Here is a 21,581-nt window from a genome sequence, read left to right on the forward strand (position 1 = left end):
ATGAAATTTTTAAAAGGAAGTGAGCCTTAGTTCTATAGGTGGACGCTTTTTCGAGATATCGCCATAAAGGTGGACCAGGGGTGACTCTAGAAAGCGTTTGTACGATATGGGTAGCAAATGAAAGGTGCTAATGAGTATTTTAAAAGGGCGTGGTCCTTAGTTCTATAGGTGGACGCCTTTTCGAGATATCGCCATAAAGGTTGACCAGGGGTGACTCTAGAATTTGTTCGTACGATATGCGTATCAAATGAAAGGTGTTAATGAGTATTTTAAAAGGGCGTGGCGTTAGTTCTATAAGTGGACGCCTTTTCGAGATATCGCCATAAAGGTGAACCAGGGGTCACTCTAGAATTTGTTTGCAGGATATGGGTATCCAATGGAAGGTGTTAATGAGTTTTTTAAAAGGGAGTGGGCCTTAGTTGTATATGTGAAGGCGTTTTCGAGATATCGACCAAAATGTGGACCAGGGTGACCCAGAACATCATCTGTTGGGTACCGCTAATTTATTTATGTATGTAATACCACGAACAGTATTCCTGCCAAGATTCCAAGGGCTTTTGTTTTCGCCCTGCAAAACCTTTTCATTTTCTTCTACTTAATATGGTAGGTGTCACACCCATTTTACAAAGTTATTTTCTAAAGTTATATTTTGCGTCAATAAGCCAATCCAATTATCATATTTCATCCCTTTTTTCGTATTTGGTGTAGAATTATGGCATTTTTCGTAATTTTCGATATGGAAAAGTGGGCGTCGGATTTCGACCATTTTTTATACCAATACAAAGTGAGTTCAGATAAGTGCGTGAATTGAGTGTAGTAAAGATATATGGATTTTTGGTCAAGTTATTGTCTTAACGGCCGAGCGGAAGGACAGACGGCCGACTTTGTATAAAAACTGGGCGTGGCTTCAACCGATTTCGCTCTTTTTCACAGAAAAAAGTTATCGTCCTAGAAGCTAAGCCCCTACCAAATTTCACACGGATTGGTAAATTTTTGTTCGACTTATGGCATTAAAAGTATCCTAGATAAATTAAATGAAAAAGGGCAGAGCCACGCCCATTTTGAAATTTTCTTTTATTTTTGTATTCTGTTGCACCATATCATTACTGGAGTTGAATGTTGACATAATTTACTTACATATATACTGTAAAGATATTGAATTTTTTGTTAAAATTTTACTTAAATTTTTTTTTTAAGTGGGCGTGGTCGTTCTCCGATTTTGCTAAATTTTATTAAGCAAACATATAGTAAAAGGAGTAACGTTCTTGCCAAATTTCATCATGATATCTTCAACGACTGCCAAATTACAGCTTGCAAAACTTCTAAATTACCTTCTTTTAAAAGTGGGCGGTGCTACGCCCATTGTTCAAAATTTTACTTATTTTCTATTCTCCGTCATAAGTTCAAGCCACCTACCAAGTTTCATCGCTTTATCCCTCTTTGGTAATGAATTATCGCAATTTTTCGATTTTTCGAAATTTTCGATATCGAAAAAGTGGGCGTGGTTATAGTCCGATATCGTTCATTTTAAATAGCGATCTGAGATGAGTGCCCAGGAACCTACATACCAAATTTCGTCAGGATATCTCAAAATTTACTCAAGTTATCGTGTTAACGGACAGACGGACCGACGGACGGACGGACATGGTTAATCAAATTTTTTTTCGATATCGTACAAACAAATTCTAGAGTCACCCCTGGTCCACCTTTATAACGATATCCCGAAAAGGCGTCCACCTATAGAATTAAGGCCCACTCCCTTTTAAAATACTCGTTAACACCTTTCATTTGATACCCATATCGTACAAACAAATTCTAGAGTCACCCCTGCAACACCTTTATATCGATATCTCGAAAAGGCGTCCACCTATAGAACTAAGGCCCACTCCCATTTAAAATATATGGGTATCAAATGAAAGGTGTTAATGAGTATTTTAAAAGGGAGTGGGCCTTAGTTCTATAGGTAGACTCCTTTTCGAGATATCGCCATAAAGGTGGACCAGGGTTGACTCTGGAATTTGTTTGTACGATATGGGTATCAAATGAAAGGTGTTAATGATTATTTTAAAATGGAGTGGGCCTTAGTTCTATATGTGGACGCCTTTTCGAGATATCGCCATAAACGTGGACCAGGGGTGACTCTAGAATGTGTTTGTACGATATGGGTATCAAATTAAAGGTATTAATGAGGGTTTTAAAAGGGAGTGGCCCTTAGTTGTATATGTGAAGGCGTTTTCGAGATATCGACCAAAATGTGGACCAGGGTGATCCGGAACTTCATCTGTCGGGTACCGCTAATTTATTTATATATGTAATACCACGAACAGTATTCTTTCCAAGATTCTAAGGCTTTTGATTTCGCCCTGCAAAACTTTTTCATTTTCTTCTACTTAATATGGTAGGTGTCACACCCATTTTACCAAAAAAAAGATACCAAACGGTCAATTTTTGAAAAAGTTATAGCATTTTGAAAGAAACACGTTTTTTTTTAAATTCATAACTTTTTTTGAGTTGGATGAAAAAATTTTAAAAAATTCTGAAAAACGTCTTTCGTAAGCTAGAAAAAGAAGAAAAACTTTCAGCCAATTCTAAAGGGGTCGGGTTCAAAATTGGTCGAAATGGGATGGAATACCCCATATGTATTCTTAAAAAACATAACAAAAAAAAAAAAAAAACAATCGTTGTGATGAGAGAAAAAAATCAAGCGAATGTGGGCGATTGTGAACACTAAAGAGGTACTAAAGGGAGGCGGAAATAAGAACAATAAAGCAATAAAATAATAGACAATTGATTTTTTCTAAAAAGCAAACCAATTAGTATCTGCTTATAAAAAATCTACAAAAATAGTAACAATAGCGACAAAAGTGGAGAACTCTTGTTTTGATGTGAGGTGCACGTGCCTAATCAAATCCGTATATTTAACTAAAAGCGACGCGTATGCCCATTTAAGAAAGCAAAGATCGGTGGCAAAAATAAAATGCACAAACTATTAAATGCTAATTATTCAATTAAATAATAGTGTTTACAAACAATTTGTCGAGTCAATTACGACTGTTGATCCTACTAAAAACAACAGCACCAATAAATATAAAAATAGACACACACGAAACATAGCGCCTTTGTCAAATATAACCGTTAAAATGTTTTCACTTGATAATTTCGATTTGGAAGCGACCATGGCCCGACACCTTTTCGAAGGTTCGCAGGCGACAAATGCTTCGAGTTCAAGTTCGGAATTCTTCTTCGGCGATGATGATAACACTTCGGAGAGCAATGAAGATGATGTATATAGTAGTGGTTTTAATAGTGATCGGAAAAATATTGAAAAGAGTTGAGAACGCTTAGTATATATCAAATTTTAAGTGGAGGTTGGTCACTTAACTGGGTCTAAAACCAAAATTTCCAAAAAAACTATCCCACTCTTTTTTTTTATTATAATTTTTTTATCTTTCTATTTTTAAAACTGATATGTATTATTCTAGTCTTGAGAAACTCTATATTTCGCTGTAATGTCATGTTGTGTTCTGAAGTCGTTTTCATGAAATTGTGACAGCTAAACGAGTCTTAGCTCCATCGATCGTATGGAACGGTACTGCTCCAGCGTTTCAAAGTTTCCTCTTCATAAACAAATTTTAAAAGCAGCAAATATTACAAACATCTTTTGATATTTGCCCCTATTTCAAGCGATTTATTGAGTTTTGAAAGAAATTAATTATTTATTGGTGAATTGCTAGGCCTAGGTTCAGCTATGTATGTATGTACTTCAACCAAAAACAAATTCCTTAGCTACGGTATGGTTATTACTGAGGAGTTATGTTATGGCCTCGTGGTGTGATGGTAGCGTGCTCCGCCTACCACACCGTATGTCCTGGGTTCGCACCCCGGGCAAAACAACATCAAAATTTTAGAAATAAGGTTTTTAAATTAGAAGAAACTTTTTCTAAGCGGGGTCGCCCCTCGGCAGTGTTTGGCAAGCGCTCCGGGTGTATTTCTGCCATGAAAAGCTCTCAGTGAAAACCCATCTGCCTTGCAGATGCCGTTCGGAGTCGGCTTAATAGGTCGGCTTATGTAGGTCCCGCCCGGCCAATTTGTAAGCAAAATCAAGAGGAGCACGACGCAAATTGGAAGAGAAGCTCGGCCTTAGATCTCTTCGGAGGTTATCGCGCCTTACATTTATTTATTTTATTTTTTATGTAATGGCATCAATAACAGATAACATTGATTCCATAAAGTTGATTGCATCAGCTGTTTTATACGGAGGTTTCCAAGGCCATAAAGTACTTATGCCGCAATTTTCTTTTTATCTCATGGTCTATTCGTTAAAGAGGAAAGTTTAAAGATAAGAATAAAGTATGATCTCAAAACCTAATGCATTTGCATGTCTCACACTTTCATTGCAAACAATCAACAATTTTTTTTTTTTTCATTGAAATTATAAATATTTATTTGAAGATAAGACAAAAAGAAATATCGTCTTTGCGACTGCTGATTGGAATATCACCATAACTCGGTTGCCGTTTCGAGAAAGCTCTATCTTAGAATAAATTCTATATGCTTTGATGTGTGCTGCAGCGTGTATGAAAAAAGTTCTGAAATGGGGCGTTCAGCCGAGTTAGGGTAATTTTCCACTCAGTAGTATAATAACATCACCCTGCAATTACCACCGAATCGCAGCAGTTAAAAAGTCCATGACTTCATCATGAGTTACAATGGTAAAAACAGTTGGATAATCCGGGTTCACAGATCCCTGATTATGTGACGCCACCGCACAAAGGTGTCCATTCACAACGCCCGGTGATCCTCCATCTCCAGCGCACACATCAGTTACAAAACCAGCAGCGCAAATCATTGATGATGTAAAAATACTATAACGACTCTCACAATCACTACGTGGTAATGAAGTTAAGCGAGTAGTTTGGAGTATATTCGAAATCTCCCCATTTTCTACAGTTGTCCAACCCCATCCACTAACTTGCATTTCCGTACTCGTTTCAAATGTACAATGGTAAAAGTTTATGGTATCTACTGTTGGACTTAGGATAAAGAAATCATCCACATTCAATAGAGCTATATCCATATGCTTTGTTACGGGATTATAAGTACATGGATGAAATACATCCGCCACATTGCGAGTTTGTCCAACTATGGGTATGTGACGTAAATCCGTTACACCAGCTGAAACCCTCAAGTAGCTCTTATCGAAACCTACCACGCAAGTTGCAGATGTTACCACCTTCAGATAAGTCACTAACGAACCAACGCAGTGATAATTGCCGTTAAAATGTATCGATGCCAAATACCGAATTTTGCTTATATCCCCAGGACTGCCACCTACTATGCGATATTCCGAATTCGTATAAATTAAAAGGCAACTAAGCATAACAAACACGATCGCGAAACATTTGCGTATATACATTTTAGTGTAAGACTATTTCCACCGCTTCTTAAGTATAAAGTACACCAAGATCAATTTTGTGGACGCTATTTATACATAATTGGTTCGTAGATTCCAGGAATTTGAACAATAAAAACACTTCCGCATTTGAATTATATAGAAAGGAAAAATGTTCCTTTTATTTTTTTTTTATTTAACTTTGAGTAAATTTTTGGTTAGAAGTGCCTAATTAAAATTTCAATACCCTTAATGATGAAAAATATTTATACAGCTTTTTAACACGCTTATATTAGCTTCACTTGTATGTATTCTTGCTTGTTAACTCTCTAGGCTAGGTGCGGAAATGAGAGTTAGGCCCAACTAGCGGCAATTATTGAAGTGGTTGAATAAATCGATACAAAACGAGTTGTGCTTAATAGCGGAGACACGAACCTCTGTGCTACGGTGCTATAAACATGAAATCCACCACTTAGGGTTGTTTATATTATTAATAGGACGTTTCTATAGAAATTTCCCTAGCTTTATATTTTTAACACGCTTTTATTAGCTTGGCCTATATGTAACGGAATCTTTGAGCTTAATTTTCACCGGTTTCCAGAAGTCTGATTAATTTGAAACTTTGCATACGTATCAAGGACCGATTACAATGCAATAATGTGATGGTGTGGTGACATAAGGTTAACGGACATAAGGTCAATTTAACTTATGGCCACCCCAGATGGCCATAGATTTGAAACCTTGCACATAATGCGAAGAACGCATTATGATAGAATGGGATGCATGGCACATCTACGAAAGAACATACTGGAGCCCTTTTTAACACGCTTTTATTAGATTGGCCTGTATCTATCTATGTATCTATGTATCCATGTATGTATGTAATGGAATCTGGAGTGGAGCCGATAGCCCTGGTAATGCAGAGCTCCGAACTCCGTTGCACCTTTTGAAGCATTTTAAGATAGGTACTTTTAGCTAGTGCAGGCCACCAGACCAAGGCACCATAAAGAAGAATCGGGGGCACAATGGCTGTGTAAATCCAGTAGGTCACCTTAGGGGAGAATCCCCAGGAGGTGCCAATTGCCCTCTTGCAGGTGAACAGCTCTGCTGCTGTCTTCTTGGATCGCTCCACTATATGGTCACACAATAATAGCTTCCTATCCAGAATGACTCCCAAATACTTGACTTGATCGCTAAACGCTAAGAACGTATCCCCAATTCTTGGCGGTGTAAGATTTGGTACTTTGAACCTCCTCGTGAAGAGGACAAGCACGGTTTTATTCGGGTTGAGTTCCAATTCTGTGGCGGGTTGTATTCCTGGAGCAGCTCCAGAATGTCAGCTGGGTCCGTTGGCGTCACTGGAACCCAGGCTCTAGCCCTTGCTCGTGAGGGGATATCACGCACCTCCACTACCTTGAGGCGCGCGCCCGGATATACCACCCCTATCAGCGTGACGGCGGCCCTATAGAGGTTAACCGATCTGACGTCGTGACAGGCAATTAGCTTGACATTGCCCTGGAACCACCCTTCATCGGTGTAAGATGGCGGTAGACCAGGGTTGTCTTTCTTAATCTTAACGGCCACCGTAGCGAGCGCGGATTCGATCCACTTCCACCGTTGTTTCGGGATCCTGCCATCTTCGCTGCTATCGTCTATAATGCCAATGATCTGCCGACCCTTGGCAATTTCGGCGAAAGACCGCGTCCAGCCCCCCTGCGTCTTGGCCCTTTTCGGTGCCGTGGGGTTTGATTCATCCATGGACCGCTGGCGTTTCGAGGTTTCATCACTCTCGACTAAAACTTTTAAAATTACTTGAACTAAAAAATTAAAAATAAATAATAGTTTAAAAAAACTAAAAAAACCGAACTAAAAAATAGAAAATAATTTTCAATTAAAAAAGAGTTTATATAACAGTAGTAGAAGGTCAAACAATCATTTATAGTTAATCGTCTCAAAATAAAATTATAATAAAATTTAAGTTATTAACAGAATTATTTAATTCACAGTAAAAAGCAACGAAGTCGGCTGCACTAACAAAACACGTGTCTCTACCAGGTGCTTTAATTTTTCCAAAACTAATTTTAATAATTTAAATAAAGAGCTTTTTGAGATAACGTGGCCTCGATATAAAGAGGATGTAGAGCAAAACCTTTTACATTTTAATAAAACCATTTATCCTTTATTTGAAAAACATGTGCCCAAACGCACATGCTCGTACATTGCACCAGTGCAAGCCTGGTTTACTAAAGAGCTAAATAAGAAATCACGTTTATTCAAATTATATAAGAGAACCGGTTTACATTCTGATTATGCACAGTACGCTATTTTCCGTCATAAGTATTTTGAACTTAACAAAAAGTGTTATAAATCTTACATATGTAAAATTAAAAGAAAAATTATTTGCAACCCGAAGTCTTTTTATGATTTCGTAAATTCTAAACGCAGAACTAACGGGTTTCCTTCGGCCATGAAGTTTAAAAATAGCATTTCCAGCGACAATCAAGAGATTGCAAACTTCTTCGGTCAATTCTTTCACTCTAATTACTCTGCTGTGGTTCATTCATCACCTACAAATTCTCCATATGAGCTCCATTCTAGTAACTCAATATATGCCCCACTTTTGTTGCTTGAGGATGTTCTACTACATCTAAAGACCCTAAAAGAATCCTTCAAATACGGTCCCGATTTGATCGCAACATGTTTTCTTAAAAAATGTGCGGAATACATTTACCAGCCCCTTACTGATCTGTTTAGCCTCTCTTTAAAAATTGGCACATTTCCGACTGCTTGGAAGGAATCTTTTCTTATCCCAATCCATAAAAAATCAAGCAAGTCGTCTATTGAAAACTATCGCGGAATAGCAAAGCTCTCCGCTATCCCTAAGCTTTTCGAAGCAATCGGTACTAATCACCTTTCATTTTCGATTTCTACATTGATAGATAATTCTCAGCATGGCTTTTGCAGAGCGAAATCAACCACAACCAATTTGGTTGAATTTACAACTCACGTCTTTAATGGATTTAGAAACAATCATCATACTGATTTCAGCAAAGCATTCTACAAAGTACGCCACTCATTACTTGTTTATAAACTCGAATTGCTTGGTTTTCTATCTGGCCTAACTCCCTGGAGCTCCTCCTATCTTTGCGGTAGAACTCAAAGAGTCATTTTTAAAAACATTTGTTCGAATGTCCTCGATGTTCCCTCCGGTGTGCCTCGAGGCAGCCATCTCGGTCCTATTCTGTTTTTGCTCTTTATAAACGATGTTTCCACAACTATAAAATATTCTACAATTTTAATGCATGCCGACGACGAAAAACTTTTTAAGTCGTACGCCTCAGTTGAAGAAAGTTCTGTACTCCAGGCGGATTTAAATTGTTTAGTTACTTGGTGTAATGCGAATTTTATGCCGCTCAACATAGAAAAATGTAAATCCATGTGTTTTTCACGTGGGAACATACAGCCAGCTTCCCACACAATGAATTGCAAACTTAGTTTCAATCCTCATATTCAATTCACAGTCAATAAAGCGAGAGGAGTTTTAGCATTTGTGAAAAGATGGGCAAAGAGTTTAGTGATCCTTACGTTACAAAAACCCTTTTTACATTATTGGTGAGGCCGATATTAGAATATGGATCGATAATTTGGAATCCACGTTATCAAATTCAGGTGGATAGACTAGAATCAGTTCAAAAACAGTTTTTACTTTTCGCCTTGAAAAATCTTCAATGGGACTCTCCGTATAATCTTCCTCCTTACACTAATCGGTTAAAACTAATAAATCTTCCTACCCTTGCAAGTCGTAGAGAAATGCTAGGTGTACTATTTATGGCTAGACTTTTAAATGGATCGATTTAAAACCCATTTCTTTTGAACGAAGTAACCTTGAATGTTCCGTGCCGAGTTTCAAGGCAATATAAATCTACAATTCTTAAACAATGCAGAAGCAATTCCCAACTACACGAACCTTTTCTATGTTTGTGTGAAGATTATAACTCTCACTCGAGAATAATTGAGGTTTCGGACTAGCTCTTTGCCATAAAAAAGACGGTTCTATCTTCTCTTAATAATTAAAAAATTATATTTATACTTTTAATCTATTGTATTTGTTAATCTATATTTCTCAGCTGATGAGTTTCTCTGTAGCAGAGCGGTTTTAGATCTCGGCGCTTAAGAAGCCACTGCCTCTCAAAGACTCAGCGTGAGCATCAATTGTACATTTCATTTCAGATAAATTACTTACTTATTTACTTAATTGGCGCTTAACCGTCTAAACGGTTATGGCCGTCCAACAAGGCGCGCCAGTCGCTCTTTCGCTCCGCCAACTGGTCACGTCAAGGGAGTTTAAATTGTTTTCCACCTGGTCCTTCCAACGGAGTGGGGGCCGCCCTCTACCTCTGCTTCCATAGGCGGGTTCCGATAGAAACACTTTCTTGGCCGGAGCATCATCCTTCATTCGCATAACATGGCCTAGCCAGCGCAGCCACTGCGTTTTAATTCGCTGGACTATGCTGATGTCTGCGTATAGCTCGTACAGCTCATCATTAAATCTTCTTCGGTACTCGCCATCGCCAACGCGTAGAGGTCCATAAATGTTTCGAAGAACTTTTCTCTCGAACACTCCCAAAGCCGCTTCATCTGCTGATTTCATGGTCCATGCTTCTGCCCCATATAGCAGGACGGGTACGATAAGTGACTTGTAGAGTATGATTTTCGTTCGCCGAGACAGGACTTTACTTTTCAATTGCCTACCTAGTCCAAAGTAGCATTTATTGGTAAGATTGATTCTTCGCTGGATTTCAGTGTTGATGTTGTTGCTAGTGTTGATGCTGGTTCCCAAATAAACTAAGTCTTTTACTATTTCGAAATTATGGCTGCCAACAGTAGCGTGGTTGCCAAGGCGCGTATGCGCTGACTCTTTGCTCGATGACAGCAGGTACTTCGTTTTGTCCTCATTTACTATCAAACCCATCTTTACCGCTTCTTTCTCCAGTTTGGAGTAAGCAGAACTAACAGCGCGGGTGTTTAGGCCGATGATATCAATGTCATCAGCGTATGCCAGTAATTGCACGCTTTTATAGAATATTGTTCCAGTGCGGTTAAGTTCTGCAGCTAGTATAATTTTCTCCAGCATCAAATTAAAGAAATCGCACGATAGGGGGTCACCCTGTCTGAAACCTCGTTTAGTTTCGAACGGCTCGGAGAGTTCCTTCCCAATTCTGACTGAGCTGATGGTGTTGCTCAACGCCACTTTGCACAGCCGTATACGTTTTGCGGGGAAACCAAATTCAGACATAGCGGCATATAGGCAGCTCCTTTTCGTGCTGTCGAATGCGGCTTTAGGTGATGTGTGTAGATTCTCTTTTCACGGGTTTTTTCGAATATTTGGCGCATTGTGAAAATCTGGTCGATGGTAGATTTACCAGGTCTGAAGCCGCACTGGTAAGGACCAATCAACCGGTTCACGGTGGGCTTCAATCTTTCGCACAATACACTTGAGAGGACCTTATATGCGATAGTTGGTGCATTTTGCAGTATCCCCCTTCTTGTGTACTGGGCAAAGAACACTTAGATTCCAACCGTCGGGCATGCACTCGTCCGCTCATATTTTGCTAAGAAGCTGCAGCATGCGCCTTACCAACTCCTCGCCGCCGTACTTGAATAGCTCCGCAGGCAATCCATCAGCGCCCACGGCCTTGTTGTTTTTCAATCTGGTTATTGCTATTCTAACTTCGTCATAATCGGGCAGAAAGAGGAGCAGAGAAGGATTCCCTTCATAATCTAAGCACACTCTGGACATCAGTTACAAGGTTGCCGTTTTCGTTCCTACAGGAATTTGCCCCGGTCTTAAAGCCTTCCGTCTGTCGCCGTATTTTTTGGTAAAATGTTCGAGCGTTATTCCTGGTGGCTAGCAGCTCAAGCTCCTCGCACTCACGCCTTTCTGCTTCTGCTTTTTTCTTCCTGAAAAGGCGTCTTGCTTCCCTTTTCAACTCACGATAGCGTTCCTCTGGTCGCGCTCGCTTTTAACGTAGCCCTGTAGACAGCGTCTTTTCTTTCGGTTGCAACGCGGCATTCTTCATCATACCAGTTGTTTTTTCGTGGCCGCCGGTAACCAATTTTTTCCTCGGCGGCAGTACGAAGTGCTTTGGACATGCTCCTACTGCTCCTGTACTCCTTCAGGGTGAGTTGTGCTCTCAGAGAGCAGGTGTGAGAGTCGAGTTGCGAAATTATTGGCAGTCTGTTGTGATTGAAGCTTTTCGACTTCTAGCTTTCCTTGCGTATTTTGGCTGCAACGAGATAATGGTCCGAGTCGATGTTAGGTCCTCGAATCGTGCGCACATCTAAAACACTGGAGGCGTGCCGTCCGTCTATCACAACGTGATCGATCTGATTGCGAGTATTTCGATCAGGAGACAGCCATGTAGCTTGATGTATCTTTTTATGCATGAACCTCGTGCTGGATATGACCATGTTTCGAGCACCGGCAAAGTCAATCAGCCTCAGTCCGTTAGGAGAAGTTTCATTGTGTAGGCTGAACTTTCCGACTGTAGGGCCAAAAACACCTTCTTTGCCCACCCTGGCGTTAAAGTTGCCAAGCACGACTTCGATATCATGACGGGGGCAGCGCTCGTATGTGCGTTCTAATTGTTCATAAAAAGTGTCTTTCACCTCATCGTCTTTTTCCTCTGTCGGCGCATGGGCGCAGATGTATGATATATTAAAAAATTTAGCTTTTATTCGGATAGCGGCGAGACGCTCGTCCACAGGCGTGAGCGCCAGAACTTGGCGACAAAGTCTCTCTCCCTCCACGAATCCGACGCCAAAACTGCGCTTATTCGTATGGCCACTCCAATAGATGCCACAATTTTTAATCTTCCTTCTTCCTTGCTTCGTCCAACGCATTTCTTGGATGGCGGTGATTTCAGATTTTGCTTTGACGAGGACATCAACCAGCCGGGCATCTGCACCAATCCTATTCAGGGAGCGGACGTTCCAGGTGCATGCCCTCAATGCATTGTCCTTCAAACGTTTGCCATAGTCGTCATCAATAGAAAATGTATTTATCCGAGGCTTGTTGTTATATTTCATTGGAGTATGGTTTTACGTGGCGGGTCCCAAGCCCAGCGCACAACCCGCTAAACGGGGGTGAAAATTTTACTTGCACGTTTATATAGCGAGCCGCTTGCTCCAAGATAGACGCCCACTTGAAGCCGCACCTAGAGGTGTACAGACGCTGCTGATGAGATCTCCCCCGGCTATCCCTTAAGCCGATTATGTCAGAGTGACCTAGCCTTCTCACATTAGCTCACCGCTAAACGGATGTTTAGCGGCTACCCAGAGGATACTTGGCCGCAAGCGACCGGTAGTAGTGAGCTGCTTGAAGCGCATGCAGAAGAATCACTCTGGCCATTCCCAGGTGAATGGCAGTCAGAAACTTTCCCCACTTTCGTGGACTTCTACACACGGCTCCACCCTTCAGATAAATTACTTTTCTACATAACACGTGGCACCGCCCATTTAAAAGAAAAATGTCTCCCCATTTCCTCTTATAGTAAAACTTGATAAATGAAATATCATTGATTCAAAACTATTTTTTGCTAAGTTATAGCTTATCGTTCTAGTCTACGACCCTTTTAAACTTTTTTTATATCTGGTGGTCTTTAACCGATCCCGTCCATTTTTACTACAAATATTTTCTGCTATAAGGAAAATATGTGTACCCAATTTTATTACGATATGTAAATTTTTCTTCGAGTTATGGCTCCCGAAACATAGAAAATGCTTAGTCATAAAAGGGGTGGTGCCACGCCCATTTTTTTAAATTTGAAGTTTTTCCTATTTATTGTTATAAATCCACTTGGGAAATGAAATACCATTGATATAAAGCAACTTTTTGCAAGGATATAGTTTATTTGATTCGTCCACGACCCTTTTAAAAATATTTTATATACAAGTGGGCGTGGTCCTTAACCGATTTCGTTAATTCAAAGCATTCCTTATAGTAAAGGCAACCTCTCTGCCGAATTTTGTTATGATATGTTCCACGATTTTTGATTTATGATTAATAATATTTGTAAAATTGATTTTATCACAAGTAGGCGATGCCACGCCCATTTTCAAAATTGTATCAAGAGTCTCAATATCATTCCACACGTCATATTTCAACATTCTAGGTGTATTATTTACTAAATAGTCAGGTTTTTTGTTTTCCAAAATGTTATATATATAAAAAGTGGGTGTGGTTACCATCCGATTTCGCTCATTTTCATACCAATCTATTCTTGGTCCAGACAAGCTCGTGTACCAAATTTGGTGAAGATATCTTAATATTTACCCAAGTTATCGTGTTGACGGACAAACTGACAGACGGACTGTTGGACGGACATGGCTCAATCAAATTTCTTTTCGATACTGATGATTTTTATATATGGAAGTCTATATTTATCTCGATTCCTTTATACCTGAACTACCAACCGTTATCCAATCAAAGATAAGCCTGTGTACAAGTACAGCTGGGTATAAAAACAATTCTACATTTCTATTATATAGAAAGGAAAATTTTTATATTTTTTTAGTCAACCCATTTAACCTTGAGTAAATTTTTGGTTAGAAGTGCCTAATTAAAATTTCAATGCCCTTAATGATGAAAAATATTTATACAGCTTTTTAACACGCTTATATTCGCTTCACTTGTATGTATTCTTGTTTGTTAACTCTCTAGGCTAGGCGCGCAAAGGAGAGTTAGACCCATCTAGCGGCAATTGTTGAAGTGGTTGAATAAATCGATATAAAACGAGTTGTGCTTAATAGCGGAGCCACATAGTTGGCTTTGAAAAAAATTTTCTGTTGCAATTCCTTGATTGCTTTTTATACTCAGTTGGGCAGAGCTCACAGATAACGGTTGATTGGATAACGGTTGGTTGTACAGGTATAAAGGAATCGATATAGATATAGACTTCTATATATCAAAATCATGAGGATCGAAAAAAAATTTGATTGAGCCATGTCCGTCCGTCCGTCCGTCAGCTAACACGATAACTTGAGTAAATTTTGAGATATCTTGATGAAATTTGGTATGTACATAGGTTCCTGAGCACTTATCTCAGATCGCTATTTAAAATGAACAATATTGGACTATAACCACGCCCACTTTTTCGATATCGAAAATTATACGGATAAAGCTCAAATTTCAATCAGTTTCTCCAACCCTTCTGTAATTTCAGACTTGTTGTGTAGCGCAACATATAGCTTCTCCAACCCAATTGTCAACCTCACCTTCGAGCGGCGAATCCCGTTTCACTAACAGACGAGGCTCTGGCGACCCCAAGCTCCTCATGGAACTTGGTGGTGGGGAGGGAGGGATGGCCTGAAGGTTCAATGTGGCCATATAAATCGTTCCCGAGATGGTCGGGCCAGCACCTTAATGGTGCTGTGTTACCGGAGCGTATCGGATCTGTATCCGACAAAGGACCATCACATCGATAACACTCCCCAAAGCCTTCGGAGAGTCACCTAATCGCTACAACAACAACAACATACGTGAGTTGAACTGATGACGCTGAATAGAAAATTTGTAAAATTTTGGACAATGGGCGTGGCACCGCCCACTTTTAAAAGAAGGTAATTTAAAATTTTGGCAAGCTGTAATTTGGCATTCGTTGAAGATATCATGATGAAATTTGGCAGGAACGTTACTCCTATAAATCAGAGAACGACCACGCCCACTTTAAAAAAAAATTTTTTTTAAAGTCAAATTTTAACAAAAAATTTAATATCTTTACAGTATATAAGTAAATTATGTCAACATTCAACTCCAGTAATGATATGGTGCAACAAAATGCAAAAATAAAAGAAAATTTCAAAATGGGAGTGGCTCCGCCCTTTTTCATTTAATTTGTCTAGGATACTTTTAATGCCATAAGTCGAACAACAATTTACCAATCTTTGTGAAATTTGGTAGGGGCTTAGATTCTGGGACAATAACTTATTTCTGTGAAAAAGGGCGAAATCGGTTGAAGCCACGCGCAGTTTTTATACACAGTCGACCGACTGTCCTTCCGCTCGGCCGTTAACACGATAACTTGAGCAAAAATCGATATATCTTTACAAAGCTCAGTTCACGTACTTATCTGAACTCACTTTATCTTGGTATAAAAAATGGCCGAAATCCGACTATGACCACGCCCACTTTTTCGATATCGAAAATTATCAAAAACGAAAAAAATGCTATAAATCTATACCAAATACGAAAAAAGGGATAAAACATGGTATTTGGATTGGTTTATTGACGAAAAATATAACTTTAGAAAAAAAGTTTGTAAAATGGGTGTGACACCTACCATATTAAGTAGAATAAAATGAAAAAGTTCTGCAGGGCGAAATCAAAAGCCTTAGAATCTTGGAAAGAATACTGTTCGTGGTATTACATATATAAATAAATTAGCGGTATCCAACAGATGAAGTTCCGGATCACCCTGGTCCACATTTTGGTGATATCTGGAAAACGCCTTCACATATACAACTACCACAACTCCCTTTTAAAAGCCTCATTAATACCTTTAATTTGAAACCGATATCGTACAAACACATTCTAGATTCACCCCTGGTCCACCTTTATGGCGATATCTCGAAAAGGCGTCCACCTATAGAACTAAGCCCCACGTCCTTTTGAAATTCTCATTAACACCTTTCGTTTGATACACATATTGTACAAACGTATTCTAGAGTCACCCCTGGTCCACCTTTATGGCGATATCTCGAAAAGGCGTCCACCTATAGAACTAAGGCCCACTCCCTTTTAAAATGCTCATTAACCCCTTTCATTTGATACCCATATCGTACAAACAAATTCTAGGGTCACCCCTGTTCCACCTTTATGGCGATATCTCGAAATGGCGTCCACCTATGGAACTAAGGATCACTCCCTTTTAAAATACTCATTAACACCTTTCATTTGATGCCCATATCGTACAAACACATTCTAGACTCACCCCTGATCCACCTCTATGGCGATATCTCGAAAAGGCATCCACCTATAGAACTAAACCCCACGCCCTTTTGAAATACTCGTTAACACCTTTCGTTTGATACCCATATTGTACAAACGCATTCTAGAGTCACCCCTGGTCCACCTTTATGGGGATATCTCGAAAAGGCGTCCACCTATAGAACTAAGCCCTACGCCCTTTTAAAATACTCATGGCGATACTTTATGGCGATATCTCGAAAAGGCGTCCTCCTATAGAACTAAGACCCACGCCCTTTTAAAATACTCATTAGCACCTTTCGTTTGATACCCATATTGTACAAACGAATTCTAGAGTCACCCCTGGTCCACCTTTATGGCGATATCTCGAAAAGGCGTCCACCTATAGAACTACCACCACTCCCTTTTAAAACTCTCATTAATACCTTTAATTTGATACCCATATCGTACAAACACATTCTAGAGTCACCCCTGGTCCACCTTTATGGCGATATCTCAAAAAGGCGTCCACCTATAGAACTAAGCCCCACGCCCTTTTAAAATACTCATTAACACCTTTCGTTTGATACCCATATTGTACAAACGCATTCTAGAGTCACCCCTGGTCCACCTTTATGGGGATATCTCGAAAAGGCGTCCACCTATAGAACTAAGCCGTACGCCCTTTTAAAATACTCATGGCGATACTTTATGGCGATATCTCGAAAAGGCGTCCTCCTATAGAACTAAGACCCACGCCCTTTTAAAATACTCATCAACACCATTCGTTTGATACCCATATTGTACAAATGCTTTCTAGAGTCACTCCTGGTCCACCTTTATGCCGATATCTCGAAAAGGCGTCCACCTATAGAACTAAGCCCCACGCCCTTTTAAAATACTCATTAACACCTTTCGTTTGATACCCATATTGTACAAACGCATTTTAGAGTCACCCCTGGTCCACCTTTATGGCGATATCTCGAAAAGGCGTCCACCTATAGAACTAAGCCCCACGCCCTTTTAAAATACTCATTAACACCTTTCGTTTGATACCCATATTATACAAACGCATTCTAGAGTCACCCCTGGTCCACCTTTATGCCAAAATCCCGAAAAGGCGACCACCTATACAACTACCACCACTCCCTTTAAAAACCCTCATTAATACCTTTAATTTGATACCCATATCGTACAAACACATTCTAGAGTCACCCCTGGTCCACCTTTATGGCGATATCTCAAAAAGGCGTCCACCTATAGAACTAAGCCCCACGCCCTTTTAAAATACTCATTAACACCTTTCGTTTGATACCCATATTGTACAAACGCATTCTAGAGTCACCCCTGGTCCACCTTTATGGGGATATCTCGAAAAGGCGTCCACCTATAGAACTAAGCCCTACGCCCTTTTAAAATACTCATGGCGATACTTTATGGCGATATCTCGAAAAGGCGTCCTCCTATAGAACTAAGACCCACGCCCTTTTAAAATACTCATCAACACCATTCGTTTGATACCCATATTGTACAAATGCTTTCTAGAGTCACTCCTGGTCCACCTTTATGCCGATATCTCGAAAAGGCGTCCACCTATAGAACTAAGCCCCACGCCCTTTTAAAATACTCATTAACACCTTTCGTTTGATACCCATATTGTACAAACGCATTTTAGAGTCACCCCTGGTCCACCTTTATGGCGATATCTCGAAAAGGCGTCCACCTATAGAACTAAGCCCCACGCCCTTTTAAAATACTCATTAACACCTTTCGTTTGATACCCATATTGTACAAAGCATTTTAGAGTCACCCCTGGTCCACCTTTATGGGGATATCTCGAAAAGGCGTCCACCTATAGAACTAAGCCCTACGCCCTTTTAAAATACTCATCAACACCATTCGTTTGATACCCATATTATACAAACGCATTCTAGAGTCACCCCTGGTCCACCTTTATGCCAAAATCCCGAAAAGGCGACCACCTATACAACTACCACCACTCCCTTTAAAAACCCTCATTAATACCTTTAATTTGATACCCATATCGTACAAACACATTCTAGAGTCACCCCTGGTCCACCTTTATGGCGATATCTCAAAAAGGCGTCCACCTATAGAACTAAGCCCCACGCCCTTTTAAAATACTCATTAACACCTTTCGTTTGATACCCATATTGTACAAACGCATTCTAGAGTCACCCCTGGTCCACCTTTATGGGGATATCTCGAAAAGGCGTCCACCTATAGAACTAAGCCCTACGCCCTTTTAAAATACTCATGGCGATACTTTATGGCGATATCTCGAAAAGGCGTCCTCCTATAGAACTAAGACCCACGCCCTTTTAAAATACTCATCAACACCATTCGTTTGATACCCATATTGTACAAATGCTTTCTAGAGTCACTCCTGGTCCACCTTTATGCCGATATCTCGAAAAGGCGTCCACCTATAGAACTAAGCCCCACGCCCTTTTAAAATACTCATTAACACCTTTCGTTTGATACCCATATTGTACAAACGCATTTTAGAGTCACCCCTGGTCCACCTTTATGGCGATATCTCGAAAAGGCGTCCACCTATAGAACTAAGCCCCACGCCCTTTTAAAATACTCATTAACACCTTTCGTTTGATACCCATATTGTACAAACGCATTTTAGAGTCACCCCTGGTCCACCTTTATGGGGATATCTCGAAAAGGCGTCCACCTATAGAACTAAGCCCTACGCCCTTTTAAAATACTCATCAACACCATTCGTTTGATACCCATATTGTACAAACGCATTCTAGAGTCACCCCTGGTCCACCTTTATGCCAAAATCCCGATAAGGCGACCACCTATACAACTACCACCACTCCCTTTAAAAACCCTCATTAATACCTTTAATTTGATACCCATATCGTACAAACACATTCTAGAGTCACCCCTGGTCCACCTTTATGGCGATATCTCAAAAAGGCGTCCACCTATAGAACTAAGCCCCACGCCCTTTTAAAATACTCATTAACACCTTTCGTTTGATACCCATATTGTACAAATGCTTTCTAGAGTCACTCCTGGCCCACCTTTATGCCGATATCTCGAAAAGGCGTCCACCTATAGAACTAAGCCCCTCGCCCTTTTAAAATACTCATTAACACTTTTCGTTTGATACCCATATTGTACAAACGCATTTTAGAGTCACCCCTGGTCCACCTTTATGGCAATATCTCGAAAAGGCGTCCACCTATAGAACTAAGCCCCACGCCCTTTTAAAATACTCATTAACACCCTTCGTTTGATACCCATATTGTACAAATGCATTCTAGAGTCACTCCTGGTCCACCTTTATGCCGATATCTCGAAAAGGCGTCCACCTATAGAACTAAGCCCCACGCCCTTTTAAAATACTCATTAACACCTTTCGTTTGATACCCATATTGTACAAACGCATTTTAGAGTCACCCCTGGTCCACCTTTATGGCGATATCTCGAAAAGACGTCCACCTATAGAACTAAGCCCCACGCCCTTTTAAAATACTCATTAACACTTTTCGTTTGATACCCATATTGTACAAACGCATTTTAGAGTCACCCCTGGTCCACCTTTATGGCGATATCTCAAAAAGGCGTCCACCTATAGAACTAAGCCCCACGCCCTTTTAAAATACTCATTAACACCTTTCGTTTGATACCCATATTGTACAAATGCTTTCTAGAGTCACTCCTGGCCCACCTTTATGCCGATATCTCGAAAAGGCGTCCACCTATAGAACTAAGCCCCACGCCCTTTTAAAATACTCATTAACACTTTTCGTTTGATACCCATATTGTTCAAACGCATTTTAGAGTCACCCCTGGTCCACCTTTATGGCAATATCTCGAAAAGGCGTCCACCTATAGAACTAAGCCCCACGCCCTTTTAAACTACTCATTAACACCCTTCGTTTGATACCCATATTGTACAAATGCATTCTAGAGTCACTCCTGGTCCACCATTATGCCGATATCTCGAAAAGGCGTCCACCTATAGAACTAAGCCCCATCAACTCGATAACACCCCCCCCCCCCCCCAAGGCCTTCGGGGAGTATCCTTAAGCCCATATGGTATGGATATAAGTTTTGGGTTGGGGCGACGTATAAGGGTTACCTTATATGGGTTGAAGCATACCAAGGCGCCGGAAATTTTCTTAGCAATGCGTACAAAGATATGGGACTTGGTGCCAGTGTAATTTTATTGTATTGTGACAACTTAACTCAAAGGCAACCCGATATTATTCACCGGCTGTACTTTGACAATCTGTTCACCTCAATATGCTTATCAGTAGAGTTGGAAAGTCGCAATATAAAAGGGAATGGAAATATTCGTCATAATCGATTAACAAACTGACCTCTACCAAAGAAAGGTGAACTGCAGAAAAAAGAGAAGGGATGGTTTGACTACCGTAAAATTCACGCCAACAATATAATATTTAGTTGCTGGAAAGATCACAATTCAATTTACGTAGCCTCGCATATTCATCCTGTTCAACTCTCCAAAGAAGTTACACGTTGGTCCCAAAAGGATAAGAAGCATCTGAAAGTTCAGCAGCCACGTCTTGTCCACGAGTACAATAATTTCATGGGGGGCGTTGGTCGAGCAGATTAAAAAATTAGCGTATACCGTGTTTCCATTCGAGTTAAAAAGTGGTATTTTCCAATTTTTGCGCATTGCATTGATCTTGCTGAATATAATGCCTGCCAATTTCACAGAGATTTGGGAGGCAAAATGGACCACTTAGCTTTTAGACGGCGTATCGCTACTTTACTTATATCTACGTATGAAAATCCGTTGGGAACTCTTCCATCGCACTTATCAACGGACATCAAATTCGACCGAAAGGATCTTTTGCTAACAGAGTTCACACGAAAATCGGATGGAAAATGTAAACAGTTACGTTGTAACCACTGTAAAAAGAAGACCACTACATGCTGCATTAAATGTGATGTTTAATCCCAGAAAAAATGCTTGGATTAATTGCAAAAGGAGCACTCATTTGTTGCTCCATTAGGAGCGAGAAAAAATGTTTGTATGTTCGTTACCGTTCGATACTTTTCGTGTCATTCCGTTGTGCCGCCAAACTGCTGTTTGCGCTCGCGGTGTTATTATGTGTTCGGTTTTTGGTGAAGTAACAGCGTACGCTTACGTCTTATTGTCTTAAAACAAAGAAAATACTAAAAAGTATTAAAACTCAAAAGAAACTA

The 21,581-nt window shown here is 40.1% G+C and overlaps 1 protein-coding gene across 1 annotated transcript in view; it reads left to right on the forward strand.

Moving 5' to 3' along the window:
* Nucleotides 1-3,140: 3,140 nt before the first annotated feature.
* LOC137236374 (pancreas transcription factor 1 subunit alpha-like) overlaps nucleotides 3,141-21,581 on the forward strand; it is a 94,350-nt gene continuing 75,909 nt past the window's right edge. The window contains exon 1 of the mRNA XM_067758880.1: nucleotides 3,141-3,330. Within this exon, the coding sequence (XP_067614981.1) occupies nucleotides 3,141-3,330 (190 nt within the window). The remainder of the gene's footprint in view (nucleotides 3,331-21,581) is intronic.

The sequence above is a fragment of the Eurosta solidaginis genome, chromosome 1, assembly GCF_040869045.1.
Source record: "Eurosta solidaginis isolate ZX-2024a chromosome 1, ASM4086904v1, whole genome shotgun sequence".
Lineage (NCBI taxonomy): Eukaryota > Metazoa > Arthropoda > Insecta > Diptera > Tephritidae > Eurosta > Eurosta solidaginis.